Source organism: Hyalella azteca, unplaced genomic scaffold (assembly GCF_000764305.2).
Source record: "Hyalella azteca isolate HAZT.00-mixed unplaced genomic scaffold, Hazt_2.0.2 contig15175, whole genome shotgun sequence".
Lineage (NCBI taxonomy): Eukaryota > Metazoa > Arthropoda > Malacostraca > Amphipoda > Hyalellidae > Hyalella > Hyalella azteca.
In genome coordinates this window covers 169,704-196,074 of record NW_025945035.1, presented here as the reverse complement: position 1 = coordinate 196,074, position 26,371 = coordinate 169,704, and the positions used below count along the sequence as shown (strand labels likewise).

Below are 26,371 nucleotides of genomic sequence, written 5' to 3'. Positions count from 1 at the left end.
CAAATAGCTTATTCTCACGGAAAGAAAACAAAAGCACTTCATGTACATAAATGTCAAGTTTAATTTACAAAATTTGTGCGGAAATTTCCTGCCCTGCATTTAGAATGACGTAGGGCGCTACCAGGACGCCCATTGGCTCCTGCGTTGATTTTACCACAATGGCGAACTGATCATTTTGATGTTCTGAATGAGAGGCAGCAGCGAGAAGCCAGAAAAATGTCTCTATCCGAAGAAATTAGTTCCACAAATGGAAATCGCTCAAAAGAAGGTACGTTCATGTACTTGTATATTCTTCATCTATCATTTATTATAGCTTATACAGCTTGTTATTGTCAAATTACTCCGACCGTTCCAATTACGTGACCAACTACTTGTGTTTGGAAGAAAGTATTGGAACTATCTTATTTTAAATACTGTACATTCATTCTCTCCTTAAGGAATGTAAACATAGAAGCATGGTCAGTGTGAGTTACGACCTTAGTAATTGAGTGATGATAAATATGGTAAAGACTAAATGGTTGCTCAAGCTATTTCATAATGGGTTGCCAGTATAGACTGACGCACTCTGAACAGACATGGGAAGAGGGGATAAATATTTCATTTGAACGACCGAGTCTTGATTTGTAGTCACTAGTCAGCCTTCGAGACTGAGCAAATCCTGAAAACCATGGCCCATCATGATCACCCATGTAGACCTTGAGGCCTTAGGCTTAGCCTGCTTAGTGCCCACAACCACAAATAGTATGGATTGAATTTATTGATGTTTGTTTGTTGTTGAATGTTTTATTGAAGATACAAATTCTGTTAACCCTTGAAATTTATATTCAGCTGCAGCTTATGACTTTCAGAAATTCAGTCCAGTGACTCAAATATCAGCTCTGGTTGCTACCAGCCATAGTGGCAAAGCACTGAAAGCAGAGAGTTTTTTAGACTCTCCCTCAAGTTCATTTTTGATGTCCTATAGTCCTATAAGTAGACCAGTAAAGTATCCTGGATACCAGCATCCCATCACCATACATAAGAAATTGGTTTAAATCTTGGGTAAATGAGGAAATTAAAAATGAACTGATTCTAAAAAATCTCTAGTTTGTCACTATGACACTATGCTACCAGCAGATTTTGAAATTTGTACAAAATAAAGAATTTTGTTGCTCCCATATGAATTGGGGCCAAGCCATGCATGAATTGGACAATTGGACTAGGGTAAACGCGATATATTCCGACATTGTAGGTAATTCCGTCACTTCTCTAGTTTTTCCTTTATATTAAGCTTTGTTTTAGTTTATTAAAACGTAATTAAGTAGTGTTCAATATTCGTTAGTGTTCTAATTCAAAGCCTTGTTGTATCCCAATACAGCTCACACAGCAAACGGAATTCGAACACGTGGATGTCGGCAATACGTATCAGTTAAGTTTGAAGCGCTGACGCAATACGACTCACCACATGTCGGATGTTGCCACACAAAGTGACGGAATATAGGGATTTGGTAGGTTTCCATTCTAAAGGCTTTTTAATAAATATGGCAACATTTTGTGACATTTCATCGTTGCTGACGCGTAGTGAAGTGTTTTGAGAGTCATGTGAAAGCAACAGAACTTACGTAACGCATACGGTTTTTTTTTATAGTTTTTCATTTCTCGATGCGTCCTTAAAGTGTCGGAATATACCGCGTTTACCCTAGACCTATAAATTGGAAAAGATCTATAAAATTGGCCAATTTTACCAATTTCTATGGCCTTTTTGCAATTTAATGAATTTATTCAGTGTAAAATTAGAAAAACGGCATAATTTTACCTGCAATTTTTTTAAAATAACCTGTAAAACAATCATTTACTTTACTGTGATTTTTTAATATTCCTAATTGGGTTAGTGGGTTACACCAAACCAAAGCAAGATATTTTAACATGCTTAACCCTAATCACCAGGGTGCAGAGGGTGAAAGCAGTGTCACCAATAATGGGTTTTTAAGCCCAAAGCGTTGTTACCGTGTGTCTCTAGCGGGTGAGACAAACTCGTTGTCTGCTTATGAATTTAGAGGTAACTATCTAAGTGAAAGGATAATGAAACACTTTCTCTATAAAATTAATTAAGGGATCTTGTACAAAATCTATCAAAACAAGTGACTGAAGTAAACAAAACAAACTATGGATAAGGACTAATAAAAGTGGTGTGATTTGTGAGTGGTTATGCTAAAAGTGAACTAGAAATTAAGACTTTAGAGTTTAGAGCATGGGCAGGCAGAGGTGGTTCGTGTGCCAGTTAACTGAAAAGCATAACTAAAATTAATTGCTGGAAATTAAATTGGCAACACTCATGATAAGACTTAGGAACATGAGAACTATTTTAAGGTAATTTAACCACTCATGGCCATCATGCCAATTAAGACAATAAACATGCTTGAAGCATTAATTAGTGGAACAGAAAACGGAATCATAGTTAATGAAGGTACAGTGAACAAGTCAAGATTTCAATGTTACAACTGTGAACAACTGTGTGAACAACTGTGAACTCATATCAGCACTTTAGAAAAGCATCACAACATGGGACAGAATAGCTGGTACAGACTAAATAAACACATAATACAATCACATAATAAAATGCGCATTCAGAAATACCTTGCAATGACAACAGTTAAATTAAGAACCAAAAGCCTCTATTGAAATTTGTGAGAATGAAGCTTAAGTAAGAAAGACTTAAGCAAGACAGTGACGCTCAGACACTTAGCATCATCTTACCATTAGCCTGAAGGGACAACAACAGCAGTAAACTCACCTAGGCAATAGTCCTTCTAACAAGCAATAATAGCCTTCTGACTTCCCAATTGATCAGACAAATTACCACAGCTTCACATCAAGGCAATGACACTGGTAATGGAAAATAAATTGAAGCTGGAACGAGATAAGAGAAAACATGGCAATGTTAATAATGAATACATCAGATATAGGTTAAAATTAGCTAAATGGGAGAAGGCAGTAAGGGATGTGCTAAAACCTAGCTTAATTATGCTCCCTGCAACAGCGTTGCCAACCATTTTCAAGATGCATCGCCGGGTAATTTTTAATGAAAAACTATTTACAAGCCACAAACTTATTTACAAGGTTGCATGCACGTATTACCCCAAATAATTAATTTAACCCTAAAAACAGTCTGATTGTACAGCAAGTGTCAACTGAACATGTGATAATGCAGTCTGACCGCTCTAATGTGACCGCAACTATGCAATCGTAAACTTGTTGTTTACATTTGCGTAGGATATTTTGACGGGAACTCATCGCAGCTGATTTCCAGACAAGCTTCACTGCATCCTGATCCATCCAACGTACTGGAAACCTTACTCTTTTCTAAATAATTGGCCAAAGACTAACAAATATATTAAATATAAGAATTTCAATCTAAATGTGTCGGCAAGATCTTCTGAAGGTGTGAATTTTGTTACTGAAGCGTCGCCAAACATCTTGCAATATTCATCTACTCTGCACAGTGGCCTAATTACAACAGGTCTGTGGAAAAACACTCTGATTTATGATAACCTTTGTAAACAAACAATTACAAATCTCACAGCCTTGTCTGTCAATGTCAAGATACCCTTCAACTGAGATCTATTCATGGTGTTGGAATAATATTTTAGTAATTATGATCTACTGAAATAGAGTAACTCAAGTTTTTTCAAGTCAAGTCTTTTTTAGCCCCTTGTAAAGTGCCCTGGAAGTTTGATCTGAATGAGACGCCACAACAATCTCTTTGTGGAATAGTAATAATAATAATTAGGTAGGTCATTTAGCAAACTACATATAAACTTTTCACCGCGGAGACGAGTGAGTTGCTCTGCACATAGGCAGCAAGCTGTGTCCCTGTGATTCTGTCAAACTTACAACATCAGTGTTCAGCAAGCAACAGAGGTGGGAGGTACTCAAGCTTTCTGCAGTGCTCAAATCTCTCATTTCATGTAGGTAGTTATGGCAATGGCAAGCTATGAACTCACTGACAATAAGATCAAAAATCTATTGGAACAATAAACTCATAAAGAAACCAGTGTCATGCAATGAAGAAGCACATGAACTGGCGATGAAGATGCTCATACTCCAGCAATAAAGATGCACATGTTTTCAGGCATTTGCACATGTGAATGACTTATGGTCTCCTCTCACCAATAACATCACCTCAATATCAAGCAGTCAGAATTGTTGTATGCAGAAATGGCTCAGCTTGAGACTAGAAATTTAGTCATTTGTTTCTCAGAATTTTTCAAAATGGATTAGAAATAACAATTGTGAGTTTGTAGACTGCATATGATATGAAACAATCTATATTATTGCCTGGTAAAATAATTGCTGCTAAAGTGCTAATGTTTGATGGAAAGAACCCAAAAAATACTTGACAGATTAAGAGGAGTGTATTGAGGAAAATTTATCATGGTTATTTACAAATGGATCACCTTTCAAACCTTGGTACACATATGTAAAACCAAATCCTAAGACATTTTTGTTCCTGTCAATTTTTTTAAATTAAAAAAAATGTGAAATTCTTAGAAAGCAACCAAAAAAGGGGGTACTGTAGAAATCTATCTCCTCCTAGGATTTTCAAGCTACAACATCGAGATGCATATCATTCGATGCATAAGGACCATATCTATTGATTCATTGTAGTTTTTTATATTCAAATTTTTGTGGGTGGGGAGTATTTTTCATAATTTTTTTGTAAATTTTTCAATTTCCCCCTCCCTTTTTTCAAGATATTTTTGAAACTATAACAAAATTGAAAAAGAGCAACAACCAATCTCTAGGTCTTTTATTTGCAAATTGAATGGTATGTCTCTCATTTTTGTAGCTTCAAAACTGTAGGAGGAGATAGTTTACCAGTGACAATAAGCGTGAATTAGAGCCCAATAAAGTCCCAGGCACCTCGAAATTGGCATTCAAGGCTGCAAGGTGGCAAGACTTGATGATACTGGAGCTCAATTTCTGTCAAGGATGGTGCGAATGATGGCAGGAGAACCATCCCATGAGACTGCAGCGGGGTTACTGAAGCGGAGTGTGTGACGACTAGCTATTTAAAGTGCATTGCGGTCATTATTCTCCATGTTAAACGTTAATAAATCTGTTGTGAATGCATAAATCGATGTACAGAGATGGTTTTGGTACTGTTGGATAGGTCAGAATGTCAGCTTTAAGATGAGACTAAGCACCGGAAAAGCCAAAACTGTCAATTTTTCACCAGTTGCTCCACTTAAAGGGCTGAAATCATCTGCAGCCAAGGTTGAAACATGACCTGAAAACCCAAGGCAATTAGAAAATAGAATTAAGGCAATATGGCCTGAAACAACCCACGGGCAGGTTTTTTCCAGAGGAAGAAACCTGACATAATTGCACTAGCTGGCAGTTGGCAATTTTGGCCATGATAATTTGGCATCCAACATGATTAGTAATTTTAAAATCTCATGGAGCAAATATGTACCTACTTCTGTTAACAATTGGATAAGAGTAAATAGTAATAGTAGTAAAATTTTTTCTTATTTCTTTCAGGGTCCAGGCCGCCCAGCCACACTAAAAGATATCTGTTGATGCATAATAGCATAAGCATCAAAATATTAAAATATTCATATCCAGATCATAGCCAGAAAATTAAGCTGACAATCTGCAAGGAAAAATAATTGTTTATCTACAACTGCAAACAGTGGCCAAAAGGCATGGACACAGTGGCTAATGGGAGATTTTTCAGAAGCTAGTTTATTTTTAATTCTCTGATCTAGCTCAACATTTTATGCAATACCTATATGATACTGCTGGTATCAATGACACTTTAATGTTCTATTCATTGAACTCAAAAGGATGAATCTGAAAATGTCTCTGCTTTCCCATAATGGGCATGTACTGTACCGTAAAATGGGGTAGGTAACTTAGACCGGCGGGGTAACTTAGACCACTTTTCGTTTTTTTAACAAAAACCCCCACAACTCAAAAACTATTTGACATAGAAAAATTTTGTCAATGGGCATTAAAGGCCTAATATTTACCCCAAGAGCTGGGGTAACAAAGACCATCACTTTTTTTGAAGTTACATAAAGACTATGAGAGGCAGGAGCCAGCAATTTATGGTGAGTGAAGCTAGAGTAGTATAGACCTGTATTTTGCATGTTTCAATTCAAGTTTAATTTAGCTAGTAAAAAAATGGCATCATTTATAAAAAAAAAGTGGTCTAAATTACCCCATTTTACGGTATCTAGTTTCTGATGGGTCCAGAACTTACCTACTTATTGCAGGGGTAATTTGGGATGCTTTTTTTTTCTTCTGGCACCTTTCAAATAGCATATGGAATTTTTTTGAGACGTCTTATGATAGCACTGGCAAAGACTTTTAAAATGAACCCAAACTTGTTTATGAAATCTTTGATTGTAAGAAGTTATCAACAAAAAATACAGTAAGAGTATTTTGAAGAATATTTAAATTCAACAAACTAAGCATCATTTTACTTCTGGCTACAGGTAGTTTGAAAAAAATGCTTCATTAGAGTAACAATTTGGCTGGAAGAAGACTGACGGAATAGCTAGAGGTTTGGCTGAATGGGAATAAAGTTAATAAATTTAAATTTTTATTACTGAAGTATTACAATTACCTACAGTATTTAGGAAACTGCTTACTTATGTGAGAAAGACCCATATCTGAATATAATTTGTACTAATGGACAACTGGAAAAACTGTTCCAACCAGTTGCTCTTTATTTCTTGAGTGTTAAGTTCAAAAAAGGTAATATGAACACAATTTCTAGTTAGAGAGTACGTAGTGAGTGTTAAGCATTGATTGAATGCCACTGAAGGACATCTTAGTTACCTGCTACTTGTGGTTGAAGGTCAAATTGACAAAGCAGGGAATAATGTGTCATGGTGTGGTCTCACTTCAGCTCCCAGTAGGAAGAAAAAGATACCTATTTATTTATAGTAATCACTACCTATCTGAGACTGACTGATGTTCTTTTGAATAAGGGGATATATATATATATATATTAATTTTAGACATGAAATTTAGTACAATAAAGATGTTAAATTGAATTTTTTTTTTCAGATGAGGCACTTATTGTTCAAAATTCAAGTTGCCTAGATCCTGTTGGCTTCTCCAATGTGCGAGTGAATCACGATGATGCCAAGAACTGTTCAGCAGCCAAACTTCCTGCCACTGCATCTTCAAACTTATCTCAGACACCTCAGAATGAACTGGCCAATATTGAACTTGGCAGCAAATCGCTGTACTCTTCACATTCTGCCATTCTCCACAGAAGTCCAAAGCTGCATTCTGCAACAGCACCTCATCAGCTTGATGATGAATCCAATTCAGTTCATCATCAACAATTGGCTTCTCTGGCTGCTAATCAAGTCAACTCAGTGGCTATTAATTTGCATGTTGATGGTATCCATGAACACAGTGCTAGGCTTCAAGAACCTGACACTCTTGCATCAGATGATGCATTTAATGCCCCTAATGCTCTTGTTCAGTATGTTGATGAGTCCAGCAGCCAGTCAGACAACCTCATCCCTTATGAGTCAACAATGCAAGATGATGGTACTGACCTGGGATCATTTAGTGTGTCTCATCCTGCTGTATATTCAGTTTCTTCTGAATCTAATTCCAATCAAATGGTCAGCTATCAAGATGAAGGCCAAGTTGAGAACTCAGTTGGTGATCTGTCGCAGTATCGCAACAGCTTGACACAAAGCACAAGTCCAGGTCTGGTTCATTATGCTGATGGACAAGAAGGGCTGACAATATCAGCTGCTGGTGATCAGCTTCTCTTGCCAGAAACCAGTCTGGTAAATTTTGTTGAGCTTGGTGAGGGTCTCAACATTGATCCCAATTCTCTGGCCACAAATAGCATCATGATGAGATCAGAATACATAAATGAAACTGCTGATGGAAGAGCAATATCAGTGGTGACTAATGATGAAGGATCTTCAGGGCTCACCTTACTTGATGCCAGAGAAAGAGATGGAACCGAAGAAAGTGCAGAAGCTTACATAACTGCAGATTCAGATGTCAACAATGGATCAGCTACTCAATATCTACACATAGGCACTGTGGGAAACCAGGCTATATCTGTTCCATTGAGCCTTCTCAACTCCCAGAGTGGTCTAGCATTGCTGCAGCAGTTGGGTGTTGTTCGGATGGACAATGAACATAACACAATTTTTTTACCTCAAGCTGCAGCTGAAAGTTCACAAGCTGTGCCCATGACAAGCAGTGTACCCATCAGTTCTGTAACTCTCCAATTTTCTGAATATTCCCAACAATCTCAGACATCAACTGTTGATACTGCAACAGCCACGTACCAAAGTACCAAGACATCTACTGTTGATACCGGGTACCAAAGTACCAATGTTCGGCAAGTGAGCAGCAGTGCGGCGTCCTCTAACAAGTCAGGGCGCCATCGTGTCCTGGGTTCTGGTCCCTTGGCCATAAGTGCCCAGGGCATCATACAGCAAGTTGGAGGCCGGAGAGTCACTGTATTACCTCGACCAGAAGATCTGCAGAGGTTGAAGGACCAGAAAGCTTTAGTTCTTGATGTGCCCGACAAAAGAGCTTTTGGGTTACATAGACGGAAAGGGCCTGTTCCAATCAGGCCTCATCAGAGGTAGGTCTTTTAAATTTTAAATATCAATTATTAATTAATTAGCTATTCAGCTCATTTTATATTTCAGCTATTTATATTGTAATCAATGGCATATTTACCAGTTAAGTATTACATTTCAAATTCATTCCTAGTGCAATCATTTCTAATTTAAATCATAGCTATATGCCCATCTTCCTGACTTGACTATTTATGATCTCATGTATGCACCTAAAGATTGGATGGTAAAAGAAATGGATTAAGGAGCATATATACAACACCTGTACAGTATATATAAGTAGTATGGTTTGTAGGTAGTACTGTACTCGTATTGCTAATAATTGTATGGGTTAGGCTTTTTATACACAATACCTGTACAGGTAGGGTTTGTAGTTCTGTAGATAATACTTGTAATGCCAATATTTATGTGTGTTTCAGATACAGTCGGCCCAGAGGTGGTCGCAGGAACTTCAGCTATGCAGCGGCCGACGATGGGGATGAGGATTACAGAAGCCCCTCTCAGATCCCTGCCCTTAGAGGGGGTGTGAGGAAGAGAGGGAGGAGGGGCCGTAGGGGACGGAGAGGAGGGAGCAGGGGAGGGGCGTGTGGGGTGGTCGTTGTTAACTCTTCAGGAAGACGTCCTGGACGACCAAGGAAGGTGGGTCTTGAGTATAGGAAAGAATATTAAAGAAATAATAATTATATTTTAATGACGTGTTTATTGTAAAATAATTGTAGAGAGGTAAAAAATGTTAGTATTTACTAACTAAATGAATACTTATATAGGTACATGATGAGATGTTTACATACATGACATTAGTTTACATAGTGAAGTGTGTGCGTGTTGTGCTACTGAACGTGCTGTACATTGTACGTTGTGCTGCAGGCTGTAACACTGAACATCATGTGCGTGTTGTGCTACTGAATGTGCTGTACATTGTACGTTGTGCTGCTACGTTGTGCTGCAGGCTGTAACACTGAACATCGTGTGCGTGTTGTGCTACTGAATGTGCTGTACATTGTACGTTGTGCTGCAGGCTGTAACACTGCTGGAGGGCCCTCTGGGTGCCCGTATGATCCACACGGGGCCTCAGGAGGCGCCTTCGCTGCAGGGAGAGTCGCCTGACGTCTTGACCAGCGAGGGTAAATGTTATGGTCCATCATCTTATGCTGAGCCTCATGTTTAGTTTAACATCTTTACTTTTGAGATAATGTTATTGAGAATGTCATAACGGATGATAATGTTGAATTCAAAGAATAATTAAGTAAATATTGGATTAAAATGTTGAAATTGAAGCATGTTCATTGAATATCAATCAACCACAAATGACATTGATTGGTCTGCTTGAGCTGTGTTGCCAGAACAAGTCAACTTCTTCTGTAGTTACTGTGTGATATTTCGTTTATATTTCTGTAATGAGACCAGCATTCAATTGTATTGCCTTATTTGGAGAGATTTAAATTCCCATCAAACATGCATGATAATTCATTTATAACAATTAATAGTTAGACAGTTGTTATTGAAAATGAAGTAAACTAATGTATTGAAGGCTCTTGTGTGCAGGGCTTGAAAATTGAAGAGATTGAAATCCCCGTCAAACATTATGCATACCGGTAATTCATTTATAAGACTTAATAGGTATTACAGTTGTTATTGAAAATGAAGTAAACTAATGTAAATGTAAACAGGAGTTGAAGACCTGCCCATGGCCGACGCCCTGCAGCTTCTCGATGACCCTGCTGACGCTAACAAACGACGACTTCCTCCCAGGAAACGCGGCAACAAGTAAGCTCCTTTGTAAGGTATGCTCTCTTCTCATTTTAATTATCAACAAGAACAGCGACAATACCTATGATATTCAATTTCCTTAGCTCTCATAAGTAAATACCTAATGCTTTTACCAATATATCGATTATCTGGCAACAGTTAACTAGTACATAGAAAGTCCGTTGTGTTATCATGATTAGGTGGCCGTGCGTGCAACTGCTTGATTTAATGTGTCACGTTTAAATCCTATCTCTTATTTTGCTTGAAAAAGACTTGAGACGCAGCAGTCGCTGCTGGCGATTTTCTTGTAAAAAATAAGTTCCTACATTATGTCATAATTATATTATGCCATGACTATATTGTGCTATAATTATATTATGTCATTAATATATTATGAATAATCATATTATGCCATAATTATATTATATTCTTATTATATTATTCCATTTTCATATTAGGCCATAATTATATTATGCAATTATTATGGTATACCATTAATATATTATCCCATAGGTATCCTAACAATAATGTTGCAATTCTCAGGTACAGCAAAATGATCGAGGCTCTGATCCTGCCGGACGATGAGATCCCCAGCGAATCCTCAGAGGACGATCCTGACTTCCCTGGCGCAGCGCGGGACGTCGTCAGGCTCACCCGTACCGGCAAGAGGGGTGAGTCCTGTAGGATGTGTGTCATACCTCATGCCTGTGTCATACCTCAGGATGCCTGTGTCATACCTTAGGATGCCTGTGTCATACCTTAGGATGCCTGTGTCATACCTTATGTGTACTGTGTCCTGTGTAGTGTGTACTGTGTCCTGTGTAGTGTGTACTGTGTCCTGTGTAGTGTGTACTGTGTCCTGTGTAGTGTGTACTGTGTAGTGTGTTGTTGTTGTTGTTGTGGTTCCCGGTCTCATTTTTACAAGAGACCCCCCTCGCGCAAGTACGACACCACCGACAGGGGGTCGCTCCAGAGCTGTAGGGCCGAGGTTATGTGGTGGTGTTGTCTGAGGTCCTGCCAGAGCGGACATTCCAGGAGAATGTGAGTGATTAAGTGGGGAGCTCTCTAGCAGGATGGGCATGTGTCTGTGTCTGCTTGGCCGATTCTGTTTGCGTATGTTTGTATTGAAGGGTGGTGGCCGCAGCGCAGCCTGGCTAGGTGTACTCTCTCCAGTCTAGAGAGCTGGCGGGTTTCTGTGCTGCTTATGTCAGGTGGTGGGTGCCCAAGGACTTTGTTGTTGCCGGCCAGCTCCAGCGTTCTAAGTGTCATAGTTGTGTGTAAGTTTTTTTTTGTGCTGGTGTTGCCTTGGGGTGGGGGTATTGTGTCTAGTATGTTGGTGTAATATCTGTGTGGGGTTTGCACTATTTGTCTGTGTGTAGGTGGGTGGTCGCGTAGGTAGTGGCATGGGTGTTGTGTGTTGTTTATGGCTGCGGCTATGAATTGTGTTCGTGTCGAGGTGTGCTTTTATGGGATGTGTAGTGTGTTGTGCTGTGTAGTATTGCCTCATACAGGTGCATTCATATTCACACAGATTGTCATGGTTCAATTGCTGGACATGAACTCTTCAGTAGTAAACTCATTGTTCATGTGAAAGTGATAACACAGATTATTAAGTAATTTATAGACAATATTTATATATTTGTAATTATGAGTGACCTGCAGTGAGATAACACTTGATATTTAATGAGGAATGATTAATTTGGTTGATGATGCTCAGGAGCCAGCAGTGATAGTGAAGTGGGCTCCTGGATTGAGGATGTTGTATAGTATGATTTATTTATTAGTGACTGAAAGCTTCGTGGCATATGGAACACAATAGTATCTAATTAACATTTGCTGGAACAGAATAAACAGAAACAACACTATCATTAAACATCACTAATGTTTTCTTTAACTGGTCCAGTAGTTGCAGGAAGACAAGTTCATAGCTTCAGCTAATATGTGGCCAGTAGTTGCATGAAGGCAAGTAGGTACGTAGCTTCAGTTAATATATGTGGCCAGCGGTTAATCTGTAATGTTTTAAATAGATAACTCGAGTTAATACATCACGTTTTTAATAAACAGCTAGAGTTGATACATAATGTTTTCAATAGACAGCTTGAGTTGATACATAATGTTTTCAATAGACAGCTTGAGTTGATACATAATGTTTTCAATAGACAGCTTGAGTTAGAACGTAATGTTTTCAATAGACAGCTTGAGTTAATACGTAATGTTTTTAATAACATAACATAGTGATGTCAGCGCTGATGAGTAGGCCTGAACTCGTGAACTTTTCGTGCCTTGTTCACAGAAGATCTAAAATCGTGTCATTTGACGCGGATCTTTTCAGGACTGATGATAGTTTGAAATAGCTATACTAGACTTCCACCGGGTTCGATATGGTGTTAGGCATTTCAAGTCTGAACATATAGGCAGCTTGAGTTAATCCGTTATGTTATGTCCAGGTTGACGCGGTCTCTTCAGACCAGCAGAGCCGCAGGTTCATGGCTGCCTACTCAGGACCTCGTCACAAGATTTCCTTATTCACGGGCCCGCCCAGCGACCCTAAAGTGGTTGTTAGCTGCAGCTTCGTGCCGCCCTCTTCATATACGCAAAGCTTTTCACTTCATCAGAGTACAATTAGTGACCCCAACTCGGGTCCAAATTCTCAGAACAATGAAGTGAACGCGTGTAGTGGAGACTCATTCGTGCATCACGACGTGGCTGCAAGAATGTCTTCTAATTATTTGGACAATGTATGTGACAACAGCCTTTATTCATACGGCGAAGTTCTGCGCTCCTCCACAGCTAGAGAAAGTTTTCTTAGTGAATCTTTGGAGGAGGAAACGAACTCGAAAGAAATAACGCTCTCTGCTAACGGGTTCGGGGGCTTTACAGTTTTAGACTCCGGTCCTGACTCCTGCTCGTACGTTGACGACCAAGGCAATGCTTACATGAGCTACGAGCGGACAGAAGAAGAGTACGAGCAGAAAGAGTACGCTAAAGAGGCCACGGGTATCACGTTGTCGACCAGCGTACATCTTGTGTCTGAGAACGAGGGTGGCGATGACCATGAGGGTAGGGATGCCTACCACATCATCGTCGACAGGATGGATGACAACACTCTCGTCAGTCACGTCAGCAGTGACGCTAAGCCAGTCTCTGATGACAGCTTCATTTCTTCCAGTGAACTTCAGCACAAAGAACTGCAGCTTTCTTTTGGCATTACTGACTCAGATGACAATTCTGCAAACTCAGGTCGGATCACAGAAATAGGAAGCAATAAAAATCAACGTAGCCATTCATCGTCAGATGCTTTGCTACTTCGCAACGACAGCGAAGCTCCTTTGAACGTTGCAGTTTATTCCCAGCCAAACTTTGGTCACCACACCAATTCAATGAAGAACTCATCGCCTGAAATTCTCAACTTCTCGAGTTCACAGTTTGATGTTGAGTCGAGCATCAGCGTTTGCGATGCTACTGAAGAAATGGACTTCTCCAGTCCACACGACAAGCTTAGCGTCGGTCGTGATGACATGAACGATGCATGCCATGAGGACATGAGTGGTGCATGCCATGATGACATCAGTGATGCATGCCATGAGGGCATGAGTGATGCATGTCATGAGGATGCAGTGATGCCCAGCATCAAGTGTGAGCCGCTCCTCGATGCTCTGCCGTCCTGTGATGCTCACCAGCGCCGTCTGCCGCAGTTGAACATCAGCGACGACCTCACGGTGAGGCGTGCAGCGATGACGGTGTCTTGCTGCTAGTATCATCAGTATGACGTATCTTGCTGCTATTCTTATCACCACCACAACCACTACCATCATCATCACTATGCAGTGTCTTGCTGCTGTCACTACCACCATCATCATCATTATGCACTGTCTTACTGCTGTCACTACCATCATCATCATCATTATGCAGTGTCTTGCTGCTGTCCTTATCACCATCATCATCACTATGCAGTGTCTTGCTGCTGTCACTACCATCATCACTATGCAGTATCCTGCTGTAGTATTCTTATTCATAATTAATCTTATGCCAGGTTAGTTGCACTAATCCTCTCATCTCCAAAGGGGGAAAGCTGCGTTGGCTGTTTGTTCCCTTTATTGTCACGAACTTAATTGTTTATATATATATATATCAACTCAATTAGCCATCAAAACTTGCTCATATTCTGAGATATGAAGTAGCGTCCTGCAATTTTAGTTCCGGGTGTGTAAAAATCTGAGGACAAAGAAAGCTTTAAGCTAATATCCGACACATAATTAGATGTATATATATATTACTATGAGTCACTAATTGATGTTTGCCGTATTATACTTAATATCAGACACATAATTGGTTGTATAGATATTTTCTTGGAGTCATTAATTAATGTCTGCCGTATTATTTATATAATATCCGACACATAATTATATGTAAAGATATATACTTGGAGTCACTATTTGATGTCTGCTGTATTATATATATTATATCCGACACAATTAGAGGTATATATGGGGTATATTACTCAGAGTCACTATTTGATGTCTGCCGTGTCCCCCACAGCCGGGAGTGAGCAGGTCGGAGCAGGGCGACTACTGTGGTGAGCACGACGCTAGAGTCCCAGGACCTGGCGACCCCTACAGCAGAGCTGACATCTTCCTCGACCACAGCGCTGCCTTCTTGTCTGGTGCGCTAGACTTGTTATATAAATTATTGATATTAATGCCTTCTTACTCCTCTTATATTATAAATTATCAATATTAATGATAAAATAAATTATTGATATTAATGTATTGTTGCTTGACTTATATTATAAATTATTGATATTAATGCATTCTTACTCATCTTATAATATCAATTATCGATATTATTGTCTTGTTGCTCGATTTATTGTATAAATTATTGATATTAATGCCTTGTTGCTTGACTTATGATATAAATTATTGATATTAATGCTGAACAGCTTTTATTTTTAACCTGGTGCGGGGGTCTAACTTGCCTGGAAGTTTACATCCTTAAAATTCTCTCTTAGGAATCTGTTACCTATATTGTATATTCTAGTAAATTTCTGGTGTGTTGGAAGTTTGAAAAAGTTTATAAATGTACGGGAGCTCGTTGATCAGCAGTATTTATCATGCCGTATTGTTGCCGAGAATATTTCTGTCCTATGAAGTCAAGTTTTTATCGTGTATTGCTTTTGCAAAGTATGTAATGTAAGTTTCTCAAGCAGAGGTTCTGCATACAAAGTTATCGTGGATTCTTTCTTTAAATGTTTTATATGTGAATGGAAAGTATGTTTCGTAAGTTTTTCTGGAAGAAGATTGATATATAAAGTTATCTCTTAGTTTCACGTGGAAGATAAAAGTTTTCATATAATATTTGTTAAGTTTTTCAAGCAGAAGTTTGGCATACAATGTTATCGCTTAGTTTCATGTGGAAAATAAAAGTTTTCACATAATATTTGTTAAACTTGTTAACTATTGCCGAGCGCAGCGTTCGAGGCGTGAATTTGATCTAAACAATCCTATCTTTCCAGAAGAGGCCTGCCAAGAAGAAGCGTCTGTTATCGTCATTAAAGGTAATTTATTTACATCTTTCTCCTTCATTTGATCACCTGCCATAAACCATCACTTTTAGAGCTGGTCTGCCGTAGCATGTACCAGTATATCACAAAACTTTCACCAACTTTTATTTCTTCAGTATAATTACTACGTTTTTGGCTGTAGATTTTTTAAATAGCTTCATAACTTGTAGCCTGTTTCGTATTTGTCATTCTGGGTAAATGCAGATTACCTCATTTTAATAATTATCTTATTATCTTATCTTACATCTTAAACTGAACTGAAGGCACCTTGTAATTACATAACACGAACTGTATTTTTAAGTAGATGAAACTAAAGGCATGTTCAAAGCAATATATTTTTAATCTTGTTCTTGAAGCATCACTTGCAGAGGAGCTGTCTGAAGCTGAAGGCATGTTTCAATATACTTGTATACTTATATACTTAGTGTATACTTAACCTTCACCCTGTTTTCAGAGGAGCTGTCTGAAGCTGAAGGCTACATGTGCGAAGAGTGCGGCGACACGCTGCCCTCCAAGCAAGACTTCGTCCAACACTCGCGCTCGAGTCACGACTTACGGGCTCACGAGTGCGACCTGTGCGACCGAGCCTTCACCTCGAAGCTGTCCCTTGAGAACCATCGTGCTGGACACGCCCCACGGACCTCGTATCAGTGCTCCAACTGCCAGCTAAATTTTAATAATATTACGAGTCTGCAAAGTCATTCGTGCCGCCGCTCTCATGACTGCGTGTGCCAGTTCTGTGGGAAGCGACTTGGTAGTGCAGCGTTGCTGCACAAACATATGGCGCAACACGACGAGGGACTGGCTTATAAGTGTGAAGTTTGCTGCAAGTTCTTTGAGTGTAAAAGTGATCTCGATTTGCACGCTAAAACTCATCAGAACGAAAGACCTCACATCTGTGATATTTGTAATATTGGCTTCTTCTCTGCCGGTGGTCTGAACCGCCACCGAAAAGTTCACAAAAGAAACCAAGGAGTTGACAGCTCAGAAGATCTGCGCTGTGCTCACTGCCAGGCTAACTTCACCTACGCGGAGAGCCTGAAAAAGCACATGAGTTCCGTGCACAACATCGGCAATGCAGACGTGAAGCCAACAAGCCTGCCCTTCTCCGAGGACCGCGTGGTTGAGGAGCTACAAGAGCAACTCAATGAAGGATACGCGCCCAAAAATTCCGAACTTTACGACGTTCCCGGGGCCTCTGAGACGCTGGAAAGCAAATTCCCTGTGGACCCGTTCAGATGTGGCATATGCGAGGAGTCCTTCACTGACGTTGACATGATGTGCGACCATTTCTCGAACTGCCACACCGGCGAGCAGCCGCTGTACTGCGAGACTTGCTGTGTCGGCTGCTCCAACGAGCGTCAGATGGAGCGACATAAAGGCGTGCATATATCCGAGGAACAAAATACCGTCATTCCGAAGCAGTCTGAAGACCTCCCACATCTCTGTTTGGTGTGCGGCAAGGGCTTTAAAACTGTCCAGGAGCTTACCAAACACAATAGAGTTCATAATGTGGCCAAGCATTTCAAGTGCACTATTTGCTCAGCATCGTTTCCCATAAAATCTGCGCTCGATAAGCACCTGCTGGTTCATACTGGGGAAAGGCCTTTCAAGTGCGACGTTTGCCTGAAGAGTTTCCGTCAGTCGGCGGCACTAGTACGACATAAGCTATGGACTCATCGACTCAAGAACCAAAATAAATGCGAGATTTGCGGCAAGACTTTCTTCACCACAGCGCTCTTGATTTATCATCTGGACGTCCATGGCGACCAAGGAAGGAGCGTCAAGCGGAAGCTGGAAGCATCTATGGACATTGAGGAAGAAGGCGATCAGGACAGCGATGCTAAACCAAAAAGCGATGATGAAGATGGACTTGTCAAACCTGAAGTTAATGTCAATAATAAATGTGAGTATTGTTCTAAGACGTTCCCATCTTACGTGGCTTTACTCACTCATAAATTAACTCACAAACTGTCAGCGTCGTACAAGTGCGACCAGTGTCACCGGACGTTTAGGGAGAAGCGGTACCTGCAGAAGCACAAGCTCACACATCGCGGAGTGCGCAGCTGGAAGTGCGATATTTGCAAGAAGGGCTTCGCTGCAAAGCTCACCCTCATACGGCACTCTCAGGTGCACATACGGGAGGCACTCAGACCTGAGGTGGACACCCACCAGCAGCCTTTGGGTGATGACAACCAAGAGTCTCAAGGCGGTGTTCCGTGCACTCTGCCCTCAGTGCTCAGGTGCAATGAATGCAACGTTAATTTCTCGCATAAAAGCCATTACGTTCGACACAAACTCTTGCATTCTGGAACTCCTCTGCTGAAGTGCGGCTTGTGCGATAAGATGTTTGTCCACAAGAGCGACATTATCCGCCATAAAGTGATGCACTCGTTCATGTTCACATGCGATGTCTGCAACAGGAACTTCCACAAAAGGTCCTTGTACATCATGCACAAGCGCAAGCACACGGAAGGCAAGCCCTTCCAGTGCGAAGTGTGCAACAAAAGCTTCTCGAGCAGCAGCAACTTCAACGCCCACAAGAGAATACACAGCGGCGACAAACCCTACAAGTGCGATCGTTGTGACTATAAATGCTCCCAAAGCGGCCGACTTATGAAGCATAAACGAATGCACTCCGGAGTGAAGCCTTACCTTTGTCAGACCTGCGGGAAATTTTTCGCAAACGCAGAATCTCTTAAAGTCCACCAGCGGCTGCACTCAGGGGACCGTCCTTTCAAATGCCACATTTGTGGCAAAGGCTTCATAAATAATGGAAGTTTGAACCAACACATTAAAGATCATGTCAAGCAGGAAACTTTCAAGTGTGACGTTTGTCCTCATAAATTTCGCCGAGAAAGCCATTTAATCCGACATAAGCAGTACCACATTCAAGTTGAGGCTTCAAATTCCGACCATCCTGGTCACATGTGCGAAATTTGCGGACGTGTTTTCGACAAGAAAAAGTACCTGTACACTCACGGCAACGTACATAGCCGGCAGAAAAACTACTCTTGTAAGATGTGCAACAAGCAGCTGGCGTCACGTCTGGCCCTGAAGAACCATGAACACATCCACAGCGGCCTGAAGCCTTACCAATGCTCCGAGTGCGCTAAGGTCTTCCGAAGCAGCAGTAATCTTAATCGTCATCACAAGATGCATGACGGTCGCGAGTCTCTTCGTTGCGACGAGTGCCAAGAATCTTTTGTTTGCAAGGAAGATTTAACGGAGCACAGCCACGTGCACGTCATGATGGTTGATGATGTCGACGACACCGCGGACTCGGGAGCCTCCAACGACAATCCGCCTCATCTTTACGTTTTCGAGTCCATGTCTGAAGACTTGGATTCCTCGAGACAGATCCTGGTGGGCAGGGGGCAGCAGCAGATATTCGTGGAAGGCAACCAGTCCCTTCTAGTCTTCCCCGAGGGCCCAGAAGCTCAGTTTTCCGAGTTGCCTCAAGTTCAAAAAACCGAACCTAATGTAAACACAATGAACAAACGCCCACAAAATTCCTATTTAGCGTCGAATTCTTCTCAAATTTCATCGCGTCAGCTTGATTCTCACACGGTCCACTCCATCCAAATGGAGGATCAGCAACTTACTGCCGCGGATCAGCCAAGATCTCAAATGTCTTCTCTAAACCAGCCCCAGATTTCCGTGTCCCACATCTCGGCCCCACACTCCTCAATACAACAAATATCGGGCCCCCGCATTATTGGTCCTACGCTAACTGTGTCATCTGACCCACTAGTGCACTCTAATCAACTGTCAAACACACACTTGCTACATTCCAACCAACTGACCAGCATTGAATTCGAATCCGAAGACATGGAGGCCGACAGCAGCACAGTGGTTCATGAGATGGACCATCCGTCGGACGGGGCCTTTCAGCCCATGGAAATTGTCGAGCCAGATATTGTCGTGGATAGTCTTAACTCTAACGACCCTCAGACTCAACAAAAAATGATGAGCTTCATGACGTCACAAGTTCATTCAATGACGAACCCTAACGCGAGAATGGACCAAGAGGGCGGCATGCTTCAGGATTCTCTTACCGTGGATACGTTGGCAGAGGAGGCCAATGCGGCTTCTCCTGCCGTTGTTAAGAATTACAACTGTCAGGTATGTGATAAAACTTTTGCTAAGAAGCAATATCTTACGAAGCACATGTACCGGCACCGAGATGTGAAACCGCACGAGTGCGATGTCTGTGGTAAAAGGTTTGCTCAGAAGTTTGAAGTTGTTGTGCACAAGATCAAGCACACCGGGGAGAAACCCTTCTCATGCGACATCTGCGCTAAGCAATTCCGCAGTAAAGTTAACCTCAACAACCATAAGATGCGCCACAGCGGCGAGTTTCCTTTCTTATGTTCAGTTTGTCGTCGGGGCTTTTCAACTCAGCTGCAGCTGGAGCGCCACGTCACTCTGCACACTGGCATGCTTCCCTTCAACTGCGACCACTGCAACAAGGGATACAACATTAAAATGAACCTACGGAAGCACATATTAAAAGTACATCGGCACAGCAGTCGCGTTAGAGATCGCGACCGCGACTATTCCATGGATGCTGATCATTTAGTTGAAGAGCTTGAGGACGTCGAAGACTCGACCAACCAGCAACTTGGTCACGATCTCAAGGTGACCATCGTGGAAGGCGATCGCGATTACAAGGGCCAAATTAGCATCAAAAGTGACCAAGATCTCATGGAGGAATTTGATTCCTCGACGGACATCACACTTTTCCCCAAGCCTGGTGACCACGAGATGTCGTTCGCTAATGACATGACGCTCGCCATCAAAGCTCCCGGCGGCGACGACCGTACCATCTTGTACCAAGAAGCTGCGGAGGGTTCAAGACCAAGACCCAAGCATGACAACCAGCGGGGACTTCCCAGCACCATTTTTACGACAACTACTCGCCCATCATCGCAAATTTTGCATATTAAAACGGACGACTTGTCGGTGCAGCCAGTGTACCATTTGCAGCCAATCGAATCATCTTCGAATGATGAGATGTTCGCATCTTACGTGCCGACGCTCGCTGATAGCGACGGTGGCGGCAGCTCAGTTCCCATCATCGTGCTACAGTCTTCCAATAAAACCGCCCCTGGCCACGTGTTGGAAACGGAACAACCTGAACAAAAACAAGTTCCACTACAGCGCTTCTGCCAAGTGTCCGAGTACATTCAAGCGATCCAGAGCGGTACGCACACTGACCATTTCATTTCCCCCGACTCTGAGCAAAAGATTATCCAAGTTTTACCGCCGCAGTCCAAGCTTCAATCTAATGACAGGTTCACGTTACAACCAAACAAAAGCAACCGCATCTTGTCTCTCGGCGGAGAAGCCAGGCTCGCAACCATCGATGCAGAAGGCAATTTAATTCCTTTATTCCCTGCGTCGAACATGAAGTCCACCGCAGCTCCGGGCCAGCGACTCTACTCTTTAGCGGACGCCGGGACGAAGTTTGTGACGATGGCAGGGACGAGGCAGGAGCTCGACGACGACTTCCCCTCACGTCACTACCAACACAGTCACGAAGAGGGGGGCATTCATGTGGCAACGGACGGTGAGGCTTTGATGAACGTTGATAACGTTTGTGAGGAGAACTACGAGTAAAGGAATAAAGTGGAGGATACTGCGAGTAGTTGAATAAAGTGAAGGAAACTGCGAGTAGTTGAATAATGTGAAGGAAACTGCGAGTGGTTAAATAATGTGAAGAAAACTACGAGTAGTTCATTAAATAAAGGAATCAAGCAACGCCTCTAAGCACCAAGTGGCGTCAGTGCCATACTCTCACTACACGACAGTTGCACGACAGACTACGTGTGCCACTACACGACAGTGGCTCGACTGTTGTTGTTGTAATTGCCCATCCTGGTAGTGGCGAGTAGGGTGATAGGTCAGTTTTTCCAGGCACTTAATGCCACTGGTAGTTCTACGACCATCACTGGCTCGCTGATTGTCGTAGACTGTTACCATCAGTTAATGATGGGTCTACATCAGCTGCTACAAATGATGCCATATGTAATGACATTTAATTGAATGACATTTAAATTCAATAGTCATTATCAACGATTGATTGGCTGCTAGTTTGGTGTAGAAATTGTGAATTTTCTGTACCGCCGTCACATTTGTTCTATCAGCCTTTGTTATTTGCTTTGCCGGCTCTACAATAATCATGTACAGCCATCGTAATTCTTTTGTAATGCTGTACAGTAAACAAGTACAGCCATTTTAATCATCTTGCACAGCCGTTCAAAAATCAAGTGCTCACTGTACAGTCACTGTAATTCTCTTGTGTTACCGTTGTGTTGTCTGAATTAATACAGGATCTGTTTTTGTAGATTTTGTATGCCATTTGTTGTTGCTAATGCTACAGGCTGAGTACTACGGAGCTCGGGTAAAAGTATTTCTAATGAATTTATTTACTTAATATTATATTATATATTAAACTATGCGATGCGATCGAATACATTCAATCATGATAGGAATTTCGTTTCATTATCGTTGTATTATTTCGTTCATCACATACACGATGGCAAACTTAATTGCGTTTACATTTCCTTCATTTTCTAAAAGTATTTTTGTGAGTCTTGGTATGTAAGGAGGTAAATCTTACTTAGTACGGAGGTAAATCTTACTTAGTATAGAGGTAAATCTTACTTAGTATGGAGGTAAATCTTACTTAGTACGGAGGTAAATCTTACTTAGTATGGAGGTAAATCTTACTTAGAATGGAGGGAAATCTTACTTAGTATGGAGGTGTAGTCTTACTTAGTATGGAGGATACGGGGGAGGATAGAGGATACGGGTGAGGATGGAGGAGGATACGGGTGAGGGTAGAGGAGGATACGGGTGAGGGTGGAGGAGGAAGAGGATACGGGTGAGGTGGAGGATACGGGTGAGGGTAGAGGAGGATACGGGTGAAGTGGAGGAGGATACGGGTGAGAGTGGAGGAGGATACGAGTGAGGGTGGAGGAGGATACGGGTGAGGGAAGAGGATACGGGTGAGGGTAGAGGAGGATACGGGTGAGGTGGAGGAGGATACGGGTGAGGTGGAGGATACGGATGAGGATGGAGGATACGGGTGATGGAGGAGGATACGGGGGAGGGAGGAGGATACGGGTGAGGTGGAGGAGGATACGGGTGAGGGTGGAGGAGGATACGGGTGAGGGAGGAGGATACGGGTGAGGGTGGAGGAGGATACGGGTGACGATGGAGGATACGGATGATGGAGGAGGATACGGGGGAGGGAGGAGGATACGGGTGAGGTGGAGGAGGATACGGGTGAGGGTGGAGGAGGATACGGGTGAGGGTGGAGGAGGATACGGGTGAGGGTGGAGGAGGATACGGGTGAGGGTGGAGGAGGATACGGGTGAGGGTGGAGGAGGATACGGGTGAGGGTGGAGGAGGATACGGGTGAGGGTGGAGGAGGATACGGGTGAGGGTGGAGGAGGATACGGGTGAGGGTGGAGGAGGATACGGGTGAGGGTGGAGGAGGATACGGGTGAGGGTGGAGGAGGATACGGGTGAGGGTGGAGGAGGATACGGGTGAGGGTGGAGGAGGATACGGGTGAGGGTGGAGGAGGATACGGGTGAGGGTGGAGGAGGATACGGGTGAGGGTGGAGGAGGATACGGGTGAGGGTGGAGGAGGATACGGGTGAGGGTGGAGGAGGATACGGGTGAGGGTGGAGGAGGATACGGGTGAGGGTGGAGGAGGATACGGGTGAGGGTGGAGGAGGATACGGGTGAGGGTGGAGGAGGATACGGGTGAGGGTGGAGGAGGATACGGGTGAGGGTGGAGGAGGATACGGGTGAGGGTGGAGGAGGATACGGGTGAGGGTGGAGGAGGATACGGGTGAGGGTGGAGGAGGATACGGGTGAGGGTGGAGGAGGATGCCTCAGCGCTACGATTTAATGAGGCTTGGGTAAACCCTTGAATTATATAAGCTTCTTTCATTATATAGAAAAAATCATTGAAAAATGTTATATAAGAATCTTTACAACAATGGTATAGACAAGGCAACTGTTACAATAAATACAAGCAAGAGACTTACTAAAATTAGAACAAGAACTAATAAAATGTGCAGATGAATCCTTGTAACTTTGGATTTGAAATTAAGATGAATTTATATTGTTTTGCTTGCTGCAAAAAATGAAGTAAAATTAAAATAACAGCCTCTGATAAATGAAATAAAATCGGAAACTTTTTCATGTATGAAAATTGATCAAAATAAACTTAAAACTAAGACGAAGTGAAAATGCCGCCCCAGCCCAGCGTGTGCCAGCATCAGGCAACGTCCAGCATCAGGATACATGCTGTACAATGATACATGCAGTACAATGATACATGCTGTACAATGATACATGCAGTACAATGATACATGCAGTACAATGATACATGCAGTACAATGATACATGCAGTACAATGATACATGCAGTACAATGTTACATAGTACAATGCAATACATCGCTATAGGGAGTTAACATGTGTAACTAATGCATTGAAGGCAACAATGATAATAATATTAAGGGCCACGAAGGCACCAGATATGCCGGTGTTCACGTCACAAGACATGGACACTAAAAACCTCAACGACTCACAGTATCTCCAGGTTTGTGTTTGAAGCAATGATGTCATGCCTCTATCAATCATCAATCATTTGCAATGATTATATATTGTTATATTGCCAATCAACAATATTTTCTAACTTTTAAGCATGCTATATTTAAAAATTGAAGCAGTGAAGTCCTGCCTCCGCCAATCATCAATCATTTGCCTATTGTTCAAGAGACATTATCAGCCTTATCATGGTGGTATATATGAATGACTGTTAAAAATAAGTGGCTGAGAAATCAAAATTGAAGCTCAATAAAAAACGCCCAAGATAAAATATCTCTGCAATTAATGCATTAATATCAGCGACTTTAATCAAGTTAAAGATTTTTGTTGACAAATTTTTACAAACCTTTACACAATGCACAATTCTCAGCGTAGTGACTGCATTAATAAATACGGTCATAATACGTAATATCCGTATGATTATCTTCTATTGTTGCTATTTCTTCCTTCGAAATTCATATATTTTAAAAATGGCTCAGGAATATTTGGGTCCAAAAATGTCATATTCGTCTTAATGTGTCATTTTTGTTTAAATTTGCCTCAAAACCTAGCATTAATTCTCAAATCCTAGTCCGTTAACTAATGTGTTTATACAAGCGCTACATTAAACATGTCCATCACAGCACGGCAGTTTCAGCTGCAGCTGGCAACACTTGTTTCGCTCCAGCCAACCGAGCACCACAACTGTTGCCAGCTGACGGATAGCATCTGTCAACCTCCAGGTGCCAGCTAGTCAACTGTAGCTAATTAACTAAAAGAAGCTCCGACGCTTCCAAGAGACTCGGCAATCACGATTGCTTGAGACTAGACAATCAGGATTGCTGTCACGGCACACTGGCGTTACAAGTGTCTCAAGTCGTCACCAAGTGTCTCGTGTCTAGTGTCTACAAGTGTCTCAAGTCGTCACCAAGTGTCTCGTGTGTCTTGTGCCTCGTGTCTACAAGTGTCTTGCTGTCACCAAGTGTCTCGTCTTGAGACCAAAAATCAGCGCAAGCTTCTTCAGTGCACTACTCTTCTCCACGTGAACAAGTGCTGGATAATTCCAGAGTAGTTTTAATTTAGAGAGAGTAGTTTAATAGCAGTTTAATTAATAGTGGTTAATTAAATTAATTAATAGTAGTTTAATTCAGAGTAGTTTTAATTTAGGTAGGAATAGCAATGCAAGCGTGCATGGAACTGTCGATCTTCGTGAGCCAATATAGGCCCATCTACGAAAAAATTTTTGATGGTATAAAATTTCCGTTAAAAAATATAAAAATAATCCATTAAAAGCATAACGCTATATAAATTTACGCTGCAATATTACACCACATGATGCCTGCAATATTACACCCACATGATGCCTGTAATATTACACCCACATGATGCCTGTCATATTACACCCACATGATGCCTGTAATATTACACCCACATGATGCCTGTAATATTACACCACATGATGCCTGCAATATTACACCCACATGATGCCTGTAATATTACACCACATGATGCCCGTAATTTTACACCACATTATGCCCGTAATATTACACCCACATGATGCCTGTAATATTACACCACATGATGCCTGTAATATTACACCCACATGATGCCTGTAATATTACACCACATGATGCCCGTAATTTTACACCACATGATGCCCGTAATATTACACCCACATGATGCCTGTAATATTACACCACATGATGCCTGTAATATTACACCCACATGATGCCTGTAATATTACACCACATGATGCCCGTAATTTTACACCACATTATGCCCGTAATATTACACCCACATGATGCCTGTAATATTACACCACATGATGCCTGTAATAT

General features: G+C 41.7%; 2 protein-coding genes across 2 annotated transcripts; one reads left to right on the top strand and one right to left on the bottom strand.

Annotated features, from left to right (window-relative positions):
* Positions 1-166: 166 nt before the first annotated feature.
* On the top strand, positions 167-21,829 carry LOC108679288. The gene is made up of 11 exons (XM_047884322.1): positions 167-268; positions 7,060-8,620; positions 9,035-9,254; positions 9,634-9,739; positions 10,286-10,382; positions 10,908-11,035; positions 12,082-12,101; positions 12,812-14,083; positions 14,904-15,027; positions 15,877-15,918; positions 16,379-21,829. Exons 1-11 carry the CDS (start codon positions 217-219, stop codon positions 21,544-21,546), a joined length of 8,790 nt encoding a protein of 2,929 aa, XP_047740278.1. The 5' UTR covers positions 167-216; the 3' UTR covers positions 21,547-21,829.
* An 871-nt stretch (positions 21,830-22,700) lies between these two features.
* LOC108679287 (formin-like protein 14) lies at positions 22,701-23,891 on the bottom strand. The gene has a single exon (XM_018167883.1). It carries the CDS (start codon positions 23,889-23,891, stop codon positions 22,701-22,703), a length of 1,191 nt encoding a protein of 396 aa, XP_018023372.1.
* Positions 23,892-26,371: the final 2,480 nt, after the last annotated feature.